Source organism: Cyprinus carpio, chromosome A14, assembly GCF_018340385.1.
Source record: "Cyprinus carpio isolate SPL01 chromosome A14, ASM1834038v1, whole genome shotgun sequence".
NCBI classification, from domain to species: domain Eukaryota; kingdom Metazoa; phylum Chordata; class Actinopteri; order Cypriniformes; family Cyprinidae; genus Cyprinus; species Cyprinus carpio.
Genome location: NC_056585.1, coordinates 15,340,031 through 15,353,101, shown reverse-complemented (window position 1 = coordinate 15,353,101; position 13,071 = coordinate 15,340,031). Strand labels below are relative to the sequence as shown.

At 35.9% G+C, this 13,071-nt stretch overlaps 1 protein-coding gene across 1 annotated transcript; it reads left to right on the top strand.

Moving 5' to 3' along the window:
- The first annotated feature begins 1,226 nt into the window (after nucleotides 1-1,226).
- LOC109066221 (E3 ubiquitin-protein ligase RMND5A-like) lies at nucleotides 1,227-10,682 on the top strand. The gene is made up of 10 exons (XM_042770001.1): nucleotides 1,227-1,331; nucleotides 2,429-2,602; nucleotides 3,321-3,463; nucleotides 4,667-4,800; nucleotides 4,972-5,076; nucleotides 5,599-5,765; nucleotides 5,969-6,134; nucleotides 6,980-7,082; nucleotides 7,486-7,640; nucleotides 8,844-10,682. The coding sequence occupies exons 5-10, from the start codon at nucleotides 4,997-4,999 to the stop codon at nucleotides 8,905-8,907; spliced, it is 735 nt and encodes a 244-aa protein (XP_042625935.1). The 5' UTR covers nucleotides 1,227-1,331; nucleotides 2,429-2,602; nucleotides 3,321-3,463; nucleotides 4,667-4,800; nucleotides 4,972-4,996; the 3' UTR covers nucleotides 8,908-10,682.
- Nucleotides 10,683-13,071: the final 2,389 nt, after the last annotated feature.

Sequence of the window (13,071 nt, the reverse complement as noted above, 5' to 3'; positions counted from 1 at the left end):
TTTAAATTAAAATGCAAAAACAATAATTGCTGACAATTAATGTTTCCTTGATCAAATAATTACACAATCAATAGAGCATTGCATATTTGTATACAAATGCTATCTTAGACACTTTCCTTGTTTTTAACATGACGTGTTATTGAAGACCAGCGTGCATTTTCATACCACAAATAAAACTAGTGTTATAGTTGTAAAAACCTGTTATACGTTACAATATAGTAGTAGTAGTAGTACCAACATAGCTACAAAAAAAAAAAAAAAAACAATCCCTTAAACTAATTCCTGAGACCCGCTCAGTTTAAAAAAAAGGCTCTTTCACTGCCTGTGGTAGGTTTTAAGAAACACTGGAATTCTAAAATCTTCCACCTGAAGGCAAAAGTTTAAACTCGTCATACAGTGGGCGCCTATGATCAGACGTAATTTTCATAACTTTACAAAGGCATCTAGTTTGATAAATTTGTTCTAGGTATAACATAGAATTTGCTCACAACTTTTAACTTTCCTCAGCCAACTGTTTTTGTCCACCATTGCATTTCCCAAACCAGCAAGAGACACAAAAAGTGAAAACACTTTCAATAAAAGAATTCTAAAAATACTTTTAATGTGGAAGGCTTGCATTAAATTACACCAATGAACGTATAGTCTTTTCTGACCCCTTTTGTTCACAGCTAGTTAACCCAAGGTATTTATACTCCTCAACACTCTGAACGGTCACTCGCTGAGGATTCTTTCCTAAAATCAATACACATCTATCTCTCTCGTAGGGCCCTTGGAATGGTTTCTAACCTCCCACCCCCACACAGGGCCTTGTATAGGGCCTTGTTTACATTCATTTACCTTTTAACTTGTCTTTGAATGTCCCTTTGAGTTAGGACGTCATTATTATAATAAGCTACCTTCTTATTTAACAGTTGTTTTAATAACCTTTGTTTGTTTTGAACTAGATTTCTTATGGTGTGCTGGTCTTAGCTGGTTCACAGCCTGTTGACTGGTTTTATAGACACTTTTCAACTAGTAAGACTTGGAAACCACCTAAACCAGCTAAGACCATTAAAACTGGCCCATGTGTCACTTGTACTTACCGTAAGTACAAATGACACATGGGCCGGTTTCATTTTTGTAACTTACGTCTCAAACGTGTTTGTGCTTTGTCGATCTTACCATTGAGGTAAAACCATGTAGTCCTCCGAGCCGCAGGTGGCAGCAGAGCGTCGAGCAGTTAGTGCATCGCTTCAGGGACGTCTGCTGGTGAAGCGGTGTCAAAAACAGGCAAGAACATAATGTATTATTTAATTTACGCGTTTGATATAGTCTTCTAAAAATCGTTCGAGGTCAGTACTAGACTGACATGATTTTAATAGCGTCGTTTGTGTCAAAATACATGCTGAATTTCCGAGTTTTAGACTCGTTGTTATGGCTAGATGGATTCCCGGTTATGCTAACAAGCTAACTGATTGTTTTGATCAAACAGTTTCTCATTTCAAGTCACATTTTTAGTGATTTTTACAGTTTTCTTTAGTTAGACATAAATGTAATTGCAGTGTATTATTTAAACCGTTAAAACAAGTTGAGAATAATAGCTGTAGCTGTTGTAACTTACAGTTTTGCTGTGTTTAGGCTGCATAGCCCTGATCCTGGCAGAGGCTTTTATACATTTGTTTTAAACTAAATTCAAAGGAGTGTATTCATATTTTTTTCATTCAGAGTTCTTTATGACTAATTAATTATGCGATTATACAGTAATGCTTTTTAGAGTGACATTTTATTTCAGTTAAGGTTAGGTGGGTACAAAGCATTTCAGTCTTTTTAGGCTCTTTATTTTTATGACAACGGGCCTGCAAACCTAAATCCTTGACATTATATTTTTGAGTGATCTGCTTATTTTGAAACGACACTTTTAGGTGTTGTCTATAATCAAGAAACCATAAGACTAGATTCTATTATTATTATTATTATTATTATTTGTTTGTTTTATGAGTCAGACTTTGGCTCAGATTTTTAGTCAGATCTTGTTATCCCTGGAAATCATTCACTGACCCATTGGCTTGACTTAATCAGCACTCAGTCATGCAAACAAGTTGTCAGCTTTGGAGATTATTCATATGGTGATGATTCATATCATTCAAACATATGACACTAACAAATTAATTTGAAAAACAAGCTCTTCTGAAGAGCTTGAAAAAAATCAAGCCATTTATAAAAAACATAATTATTAAACTACTATTCTGCTGTAATTCTTTGTGTGTCATGATTGACCAAACCACACTGTTCGCACAGTTTGACAAGTTTATATTATTATTTTTTTTTTCTAGTAATACCTGGAACGGACAAACTATAGAACACAAGATCTATGCAGGGTTTATAAAGAAGTAGGTTTTTAATCTTTATATGAGGTTGATTTATTATTTTTTTTTTTACTGTTTTGCAGGACTTTGTGTGCGTATAAGCTGTAACGCTGTGCTGATGGAGCAGTGTGCGTGTGTGGAACGGGAGCTCGAGAAGGTGCTACACAGGTTTGTCACATATGGACATCAGTCAGAGGAAAGGCTGGATGAACTCCTGAGGAACGTCTGTGAGCTGAGGAGTCGATTGGTTGCCTATGGTGAGTTTAGAATTCCTTTGGATACCAAAATTTTTGCTTTGGTACAATATGAGCATCTAGTAGTTCGGTATCTGTACCTTAGGCAATAAAACAGCCATGGGTAATTGATGAAATTAAGGCATGGTGACTCATCTGAATGACTCACATGGCAGAAAATATGTGAATAAGTATAGAGACACTGTGCAATATGAAATCTTGTTTCTGCCATAGGATAAAAAAGGTAATTGCAACTTTATCTAACAAATCTTGAATTTTTTTTCTGTAAATTCTGAGATTTGTAAGTTTATTCAGACTTTTCTTCTCAGAATTTTGAGTTCATATCTTGCATTTAATAAAAAACAGTGTTGTGAGTTATCAATTTGTGTGATAGAGGGATTCATATGTCAGTGTGTGTACATGAAAACAAGTCTAAAGAGGAGGAGGACAAAGTCAACCAAGTGCTTTTAAAGCTTTGAAAAAAGCCAATTCAGTGACGTTAAGTCATGAACAATAGGTGTACTTTAGATGCCTGCATAAATAATAGCCTGCAGTGCAAACAAACATACAAAAACACAGGAAAAACTGCATTTAGCTGTATAACCTCTAGCCCACACGTTAGATTTGTAGATGGTTATATAAGCATAACTCTGTTATAGAGCTGAGTCACAGTAGCATATGTCTGTTTTGATCAAAGTTCACCGAGTTGTTATATTTCATCATCACTCCGTTTCAACTCTAGGTGTTCAAGATGCAGATTTGTCAGTGCTCCATCAAACAATGGCCCAGTGCTGCAAGGAAATCAAAGAAACTGTGCAGATGCTTGCTTCAAGGCACAAAGACATCCATGGTAGTGTGTCGAAAGTGGGGAAAGCAATTGACCGAGTAAGAATTTGCAGTCTTAATTGTTTACGCTGTTGTTCAGTTTAATTCAATCAAATATTAAAAGAATATTACATTTAAAGGGATACTCCACCCCAAAATGAAAATTTTGTCATTAATCACCCCCATAATTACCCCCATGTCGTTCCAAAACCCTTAAATGTTCTGCCAGACTTCACAACTCAATATAACAAAAAATTCAATAAAACCGTGAGGCTTGAGACTGTCCCATAGACTGACAAAGAAATAACAGTGTCAAGATCCAGAAAAGATATGAAAGTCATCATCAGAATACTCCATCTGCCATCAGACGTGCAATCTGGGTTATATGAAGCGACGGGAACACGTTTTGTAAGCGAAGAAAACAAAAATAAAATGTTTTATTTCAAATCAAAGCTAAATGCACGTAGAAACCGTGCATCCTTGTGGCGCAGATGACACAGAAGAGTATACGCAGCATACGGTGATATGGAGAGACACAAAGGAGACTGTCGACAAAGGAATTGTTGAATAAAGTCATTATTTTTGTTTTCTTCGCTTACAAAAAGTGTGCCCGTCGCTTCATATAACCCAGATTGCACGTCTGATGGCAGATGGAGTATTCTGATGATGACATTCATAACTTTTCTGGACCTTGACACCGCTATTTACTTGGCAGTCTATGGGACAGTCTCAAGCCTCCCGGTTTTCATCCAAAATATCTTAAATTGTGTTCTGAAGATGAACAAAGCTTTAAAGGGTTTGGAATGACATGGGGGTAAGGGATTAATGACAAAATGTTCATTTTGGGGTGGAGTATCCCGTAAACAACAGTTTATCAGTCAGGGTCTCCCAAACTGGGGGTTGTTTATGAAATGTTGAGGAAAAGTGAATAAATATTTAAATTGTAGAAATGTAAAATTCAAATAAATAATTTTTAAATAAAAACAAAATAAAACGTACTAAAGAAAGATAAAATATATTATGTTTGTCTGAATAAATTTCATCGAATAAATACAGGTGACATTCCCAATCCTGTTCTTCTTCTCTTTTCCCAGTCGTTTGTGGTTGCTTTCTACATTTTCTGTTTGTTAAAAGTGAAAAATCTGTACCTATTTGATGATAAAATTAGACTTGTTGTTTAATTTACTTTAGTACATCAATCACCTCAAAGTATTGTGTTATGTGGTTTAATATGTTTGTTTTAAATGCTGTTCTCTTGCACAGAATTTTGATGCGGAGGTGAGTGCAGTTGTAGCTGAGAATGTCTGGGACTCTCCAGAGAGGCAGAAATACCTCAGTGAAACCATCGTAGAACATCTGTATCGACAAGGCATGTTGAGTGTTGCAGAGGACCTCTGCCGGATTTCTTTTTTTTTTTTGTATTATTATTAAATACTAGAAAAATTTGTCTGCATTTCTGTAAACATTGCTGTAATTCACATTTAGGTTCATAAGTTATGAGATTTTCAGATAGAATTTTATTGACATTTTATTCCTAGCACTAACATGTAGTGTTTTAATCTGACTTCACAGGAGTCTGGTGTAGTTATTGACATGAGCATGAAACAGCCATTTCTGGAGCTCAACCGCATTTTAGAGGCTTTAAGAACACAAGGTCTCAGACCAGCTTTAGAGTATGTGTCGCATCCTGTTTTCTACTTCCCACTTTTATTTGTTAATTTTTTTTTCCCTCATGTGCATGGCCTTTCAAAAGTTTGGGGACCGTAATTAAAAGTGACAGATATATATAGCAGTATTTATAATGTCACAAAATATTTCTGTAATAATAATAAGCAGCATAACTGTTTTCAACTTTGATAAGAATTTTTTTTTTTGCTAACAAGTCAGAATGTTAGAATAATTTCTGAAGGATCATGTGACACTGAATACTGGAGTAATAGCTGCTGAAAATCCTGCCATCACAGGAATAAATCATTTTTGATCAAATAAATACAGCCTTGGTTAACATAATTGACTTCTTTCAGAAACATTAATTATCATGCTGACCCTAAACCTTTGGATGGGTAGTGTATCTATCCGTAACTGTTTTGGGTGTGGCTTGAATATGTGGATTGTAGATTTAAGATTACTAGTTGTAACTTTAATTTAAGATTACTAGTTGTAATTTTTGTTTGGTTTTATGATTGCTGTGGTAGGTGGGCGGTGACAAACCGTCAGCGGCTGCTGGATCTGAACAGCACCCTTGAGTTCAAGCTTCACAGACTCTATTTCATCAGCCTGCTCAACGGGGGCATCAGCAAACAGCAGGAAGCTTTACAGTACGCACGGCATTTCCAACCGTTTGCCTCGCAGCATCAGAGAGGTGAGGAAAGGTTCAGTCCAGAATTCATGGAAAAAACACTCTTGAACCACTATTAGGCTTTTGTTTTGTAAACATATGGGTGGAACTGAAGCACTTTTGAGGCTGTTTTACCAGTAACATCACTGATGCAATTATTTTGTTCTGTATTACACTACCCGACCCGTGTTGATGATATTTGACCCTTGTTTGTGTGTGCTTTCTAGATATTCAGATCTTAATGGGTAGTCTAGTGTACCTCCGCCATGGGATCGAGAACTCTCCGTACCGCAGTCTGCTGGAGACCGATCAGTGGGCAGAGATCTGTAACATCTTCACACGAGATGCTTGCGCCCTGCTTGGACTCTCTGTGGAGTCCCCACTCAGTGTCAGGTCCGAAAAAAGTCCTTAAAATTTCTACACTTCCTGTAGGATTTGCAATATGGCCCCTAACCAATAATTAGATGTCTACTGAATTAATGAATTCATGTCTACTGAATTCATTAATCTCTGCAAATTTTACATTGTGCTCAATAGAATGGAATAAAAACGCATGTGTCTCAAGGCATGTTTTTAAAATGTAAACATTACAAAGTTTTAACTTGTTCTTTTTCTAATGTCTATTCACTGCTTTACTTGTCTGCATAATGCACCATTTAAAAGTTTGGGGTTAGTAAGATTTTTAAACGAATTTGAAAAAAGGGCTCTTGTGCTTACTAAAACTGAATTTATTAGTAAAGTTATCAAAAATAACTGTTTTCAGTTTTTAAATGTTTTATTTCCTGTGATGGCAAAGCTGAATTTTCAGCAGCCATTACTCTAACCTTCAGTAGAATTGCAGAATTCTTTGATGAAAGTTAAAAAGAACAGCATTTATTTGAAATAGAAATCTTTTGCAACATTATGACAGTCCTTTATTTCACTTTTAATCAAATTAATGCATCTTTGTTGAATAAAATGATTAATTGCTTTAAAAAATGCACTGACTCCAAACCTTTGAATGGTAATGTAGATTATCTTCATGGGTGGCTTTCCTCATCATATACTGACGTATATGTTTAACTGTAGTTATTTGGGATATCATATAATTAATTATATTTCAATTCATCGATTGACAGACCTATTCTGTTTTAGGCTTACATGTTTTGAACTTTGTATTGACAGTAAAACCTTTTCGTAGACTGAATGATTGATGTTTCATTACTAAATCCTGTTTTGATTCTTTGACTCTCCATCAGTTTTGCGTCCGGCTGTATGGCACTGCCTGTGCTCATGAACATCAAACAGGTTATTGAACAGAGACAGTGCAGTGGTGTTTGGACACATAAGGATGAGTTGCCAGTAGGTCTCTCTCTTTCCCTTTAAGGTTTTTTATACAGTGATATGCCTTTTTCTGAAGGTTTCAAATGTTTCTAAAAGTTTTTGTTGAAATCTGTTTCTTACATGAATTGTTTTTACGCTTACATTTAAATAATGGATGCACCAATTACTAATTAGACCATTTCTGTTAATCTCCCTATTCAGACTGTTCAGTTATTATAAATGGAAAACTGAAACACAAATGAGTCAAGATTTTGATTACAGCTGACTTGACTAATTGCTCTGTCTGATAGGTGCAAGATACTACTTTTATTGGCCAAGAATTGGCTGATATAGCTGTTAATTATAATTATTAATAAATAACAGCTGTAATTTCAAACACATGAATGCTTTATCTGTTCATCCCTGCTGTGTGTGTGTTTAGATTGAAATAGATCTGGGGAAGAAGTGCTGGTATCACTCTGTGTTTGCCTGTCCTATCCTGAGGCAGCAGACATCAGAGAGCAATCCACCCATGAAGCTCATCTGTGGGCATGTCATATCCAGAGATGCGCTTAACAAACTCACCAATGCTGGAAAGTAAGACTCTGATACATGCATTACATTCTACATTACATTTAAAGTTTCATCAAACAGACCCCGGACCTAATGGTTATTTAACAAGGGTTAAAGTGCAGTCTGCAGTTCTTGTTAACAGCAGTAGTTGATTGACAGATTATTGCAAATCATTTTTAAGTTTTTAAGACTGTATGAACAGGATCCCAGCTATAAAGCATGTCACACTCTGAGATCTCTGTTGTCATTAATGTCAGACTCATTAAAAATGTACATATGCAAAAAGACTTACCCGGAGTTTTACATCATCAATCATGACACGGTCGGTGAAGGTGAGCCACATTCACGCGCATAATTGAAATGGTGGCTAGCAAATAAAAACTCAAACAAAATCTCTAGAGTTAACTTCGATCATGGCTTGTCTTGAAAGAAAAAAATGAAACAAAGAGAGTGTATGTAGAGCAATTGGTGATTTGTTGTCGCATTAATTGCGTCATCACTTTCTTTGCTCCTAATGTTTCTTGATTTCACGATTGTCGTATGAGAAAACCTCAACTTCTGACATGGGAAGAAACTCATTGGAGGACAGAATTTTTTGCAGTGGGCATTAATTAGCTGTTGGCAAACATGTCAGACTAGTGATCAAAGACTACAGGTTTTGGCCTAGAATTTTAGGATTTGCAAAATCCATCTTAGATGGCCAAAGTGTGCCACTGTATTCATGATTATACTGACACATTCTCATGTCAGTTTAATGTGCAGAGACAACAGGGATTTGATGATCTCGTAAGATTCAGGAGTGGGCCTTTTTGACTTGGGACCACCCTAGCAACAAATTATGCAGATCACTTTAGCAACCACATAGCAGTGCCCTGGTATCCATTTTTTGTGATATAACTTACTCAGAAATGTACACTTCACCTTTAAAACTAATTTCAAGGGCTTCATTCATTGATGTTCTTCAATGTTGTTTTCAGTTAAAAATAAAATAAAGGTTACACTTTAGATTAAGGTGACATGGTTACAGTGTAATTGCACAAATAAGTACTAAGGGTAAGGGCTTGGTTTAAGGTTAGTTACTTGCAGTTATGCAAATTTTACTGTTTACTATAGTTACTAGGTCACCGTAAAAAAGTGTTACCAAAATAAATGTATAGAAATTAACCTTTTATGCAGTATTGATACTGATATTCCTTGCTTACAATGTCTTAAACTCTCTCTTCTCAGGCTTAAATGCCCATATTGTCCAATGGAGCAGAATCCCTCAGATGCCAAACAGATCTTCTTCTGATGTCTTTTTTTGGAGCGTAGCCGAATGTTGTGTTGAAGGCCTCTTGGAGCCGCTTTTTGAATGATCCTCATTCACAGGCATGACAAGCCTTCTGTGGCGGCTTCTCCCCCGCAACGCCACCTCCCTCTCCAAAGCTTTTAGTTTACAGAGGCCGGTGGCCACGGCAACATACCTGTAGAACCCGAGTCAGTAAGTGTACCTAATGAGGAAACGATCTTTGCGGATCATTCATTTGTTAACACAGCCTAGTATAAACAGGCTTTTACAAGTACATGTGTGTGTGCACATTTTGCTTCCTCTACATTTGTTTTAATTGCAGAGTATTTTTAAGTTTCCATGGTAGAACGCCTCTCTTTTTCTTTCGTTGTGACTTTTATTAAGCAAATGGGCGTGATGCATCTGTGTGGGTGACTTCTTGACAGAATATATTCACGGTTTCCTCTTTTGAGATCACATTTAAATACAAGAACGGGGGTTCTTTGCACGTGTACATGATAGAAGTGGCTTTTCAGTATGTATATTAACAATGATATAAGGACTGGTGGACGGGTGCCTGTTGATTATAAATGAATCACGTCTCTCTTTCCAATATAATAAAGGCTTAATTGGATTGAATGGCATTTTGATTACTGCATATTCATCTGAGGATTTGTTTGTGCAGATTGTGATCTTGTTCCTTGCGCCGGTCTGATGTCTGAGAAAACCTCCTTGTCCAAGCCATGTGTCTTGCTCTGTGTATTTAAAAAAAAACAAAAAAACAAGTTGAATTAATATACAGCAGTGATTTGTGGTGGTACAACTTTTCATTAGTATAATTACATATGTAATGTATTTAAATGCACACACGAGTTGTTTTATCACAGAGTTGACTGGACTTGCTGAATTAGCTCTCACAGCTCCAGGCTTTTCTGCTTACAAAATCAAAACAGGTCTACGCGTTGATTCGAGAAAGCGTTTGAACCTTTGCCAGCGAAACGGACTGAAACTATATGTCCATTAATGTACAGTTGATGGTAGACTGACTGTGTTTTAATTTTCCTCATCAAGATGAGAGTTTCCAGATGTTTCTCATCATCCCTGAATGTAAAGCTCACTCTGTTTATCTCTGTATAGGTGAATGGAGACGGTGGAATAATATTCAACCCTCAGGATGTTCTTTAAATGCTCCCTGGCTTTAACACACTGTAATTGCTAATTGTTCCCATTCCACTTTAGGAATCAATATCTCAAAATGTGCATGCCGAAGTGGAATGTGTGGTTTGTAAATTGCCCTTTTGCAGTGATTGAATGGAAATGAAATTTCGAAACCTTGTCCACAACAAGCTTTTCTGACGGATGTGATCCAGACCTGAGACCCAGAGAAAGAAAACCTTTACCAGTGCTCTTTGACATTCTCGAAGGGCAGGCATGTACCAGCACAGCTACATTCTTAGCGAATGATGTCTGAATAATTTTAATTATAATTTAAACCTTCAATAGGTGTTTGGTAGTGCTGTGTGGCCACTGACGTGCTGATAATAAACGTTGTCTGTTTTTACTTTTAGTAGACAATCCTTTATTACCTCCCGGAAATTTGTAAGATCAAAGCAGAGTACTGTGTGTTGTAACATGAGTTTAAGGAAGTGCTTTTTTGTTTTAGTTTTCATTCAGTGATTGAGGAATGACTCTGCTTTCTCCACTAACAACTGCAAGGCAACTATTGTAAATATTTATCTTCTAACAGTACAATATGTTTATTATACTTGCATCTAAATAATAAAAAAAATTTATACTCATCTTTTGAGTTTGCCATCTCCATCTACATACACAGTTCACTCTACAACAAATTTTTAACCATTAAAAGTGTTAAAAATGGCTGAAGTGGTGAAGCATTAAGTACCTAATTTTTTTTTTTTTTTTTATCATATTTTACTATGCAATATTACATATGCAATTTCAATGCTTCCTAAAATTAAGATGTTAAAACATTTTTGCAAAATCTTCCCATTTCAAATATATGCTGTTTTTATACTTCCTATTCATAAAATAATAATAAAAAATGTGTCATGGTTTCCACAAAAATATTAAGAAGCACATCGTTTTCAGTATTGATAATAGTAAACACTGAATACTTAAGTGATTGCTGCTGAAAATCAGTGGAAAGTGTTCCTTTGTAGTCACAAGAATAAATTATTGAAAACAGTTATTAGGGCCCAAGCCACTAAGGTGCAGGGCCCACTTGTTTTTCTATGGATTTTTTCCCCCCATCTTTCGGGCTTTTTGGGGGCCTTAACATGATCAAAAACTCTTGAAAATTGGCACACACACTGGAATCACCTGCCATTAGGCCGCAGCTGAGGCTGGTACCCGGTCGTGACACAGGGGCACTTTGGCGCCCCCTGGAACGCAGTCAGAAAACTTGATGTATATCTCACACATACTTCGACTTATTCATATGAAACTCAATACACATAGATCTCATTGAGCTGAACAACATTAAGCACTGTATGCCATAGGCTCCGCCCAACAAGAAGTTGGCTATTCAGGGCTGTGTAAAAAGCACATTCTCTGGAATTTGATATACTAGATTTTTTACCCGATTGGCACCAAACTCGGTCAACGTGATCTCAAAAAACTGGTGGTGATTGCGCTGATGGCTTGGGCCTGCCATCATTGCTTGCAGCTATATTTTAAATTGTAATACTATTTTACAATATTACTGTTTTACTGTATGTGATCACATAAATGCAGCCATGATGAGCATAAGAGACTTCTTTCGAAAACATAAAAAAAAATTACCGACCCCGAACCTTTGAATGATAGTGTGTTCCTAACAATTGTTATAGGTAAATGATTTAGGGCATATTCTATGCTTTGTGTTGAAATTATGCTGACATAAAAATTGTAGAATTATGGACAGGAAAATACCTCCATGCTGAAACTATTGAAAATAATATTAAGCAAAATGTTTTAAATGAGATGTTGACCCTTTACTCCCACAAGAGGGAAACCTCAGTGCACTGGGGAAACTGCAAGAGCTCAAACGGACACAAAGACCATACAGCAATTTATATAAATAGCAATATATTGGAAGACTTTTTAAATTAGTCATTGTAATAAAACTTTGACAGTCTGTCAAAATTGCCTTTGAAACTGTGATCACAGTGAAGAGCAAAGTTAATGTTTCTCTCTATTTTCTCACTCTACAACTCTACATCTCACAAACATTTGTTAAAAGTTACAGGTTTTCACCTTTCAAGATATCAGTTTGGCCACTGAGTTTCCATGGAAACACCTGTTTCTTGAATGAAAATGAGACCCTCCTATGATTGCACACTAAGTTAGATGACCTCTGACCTGCTTTAAAAAGAGTTTGACTATATAATGAACACTATAGGGAGCAAAGACATGCATTCAAGAACATGATTAAACAGCAGGATTTTTTTTTTTCTTTTTGAAAACAAGTTCCATGTTTTATGTAAGTTTTAAAAAAAGTAAACAAAAATAGTTTCAATAAAAAATAAAATAAAAAAATAGGCATCTAATGACTAACTGACCCTGTTGGCCTTTTCTCAAACTTGATTTACTTCTTGCTTCTAAGTAAGCAACTTAAGTTTCTACCTGGAGACAGAATAGACTCCTTATTGTCCATGTGACAATGGCCCATTCTGGTCTATCAAGCACAGAATTCCTCTCCGTAAAGCTGGATCTGATGTGCAGGGGCTCATGGAGTCACATTCTTTCTCTGAGAGGAGCAGACCCACATGGATTTGCAAAACTGCCCCTTACATGTTTGTTTAATTTTTTTTTTTGGCTATTTTTATATTTTATTATACTTTCAGCTACACTACTAGATTACCTTTTTTTTTTGTTTTTTACTTTTCCAAAAAATCTAAGTCCCTTTAAGTTTAAATGCAGTGCATATAATTTTACAGATTCTCAGCCAAATCAGATCATAAAAGTAAAGTAAACGTTTTTATGAGGCTGGACCAGTAATCTCTATAATAGGTAAATTAATCTATATAAGAGATCAGTGGCTGGATTAGACGAAATGTGCATATTTTTGTTTTCTGCGTCCAGCCCAGTAAATACACTAATTAAGGTTATAAATAAAGTTAGATTCGGTATGACTTTAATTAACATAATCAAATATGGTGCATGTGAAAGAAACCACTAATTGGAAGA

Coding starts and splice junctions, on each gene's coding strand:
- LOC109066221 (XM_042770001.1), top strand. CDS start 4,997: ATGAGCATGAAACAGCCATTTCTGGAGCTCAACCGCATTTTAGAGGCT. Junction 5,766..5,968: donor TGCCTCGCAGCATCAGAGAG/GTGAGGAAAGGT, acceptor TGTGCTTTCTAG/ATATTCAGATCTTAATGGGT. Junction 7,083..7,485: donor CACATAAGGATGAGTTGCCA/GTAGGTCTCTCT, acceptor GTGTGTGTTTAG/ATTGAAATAGATCTGGGGAA.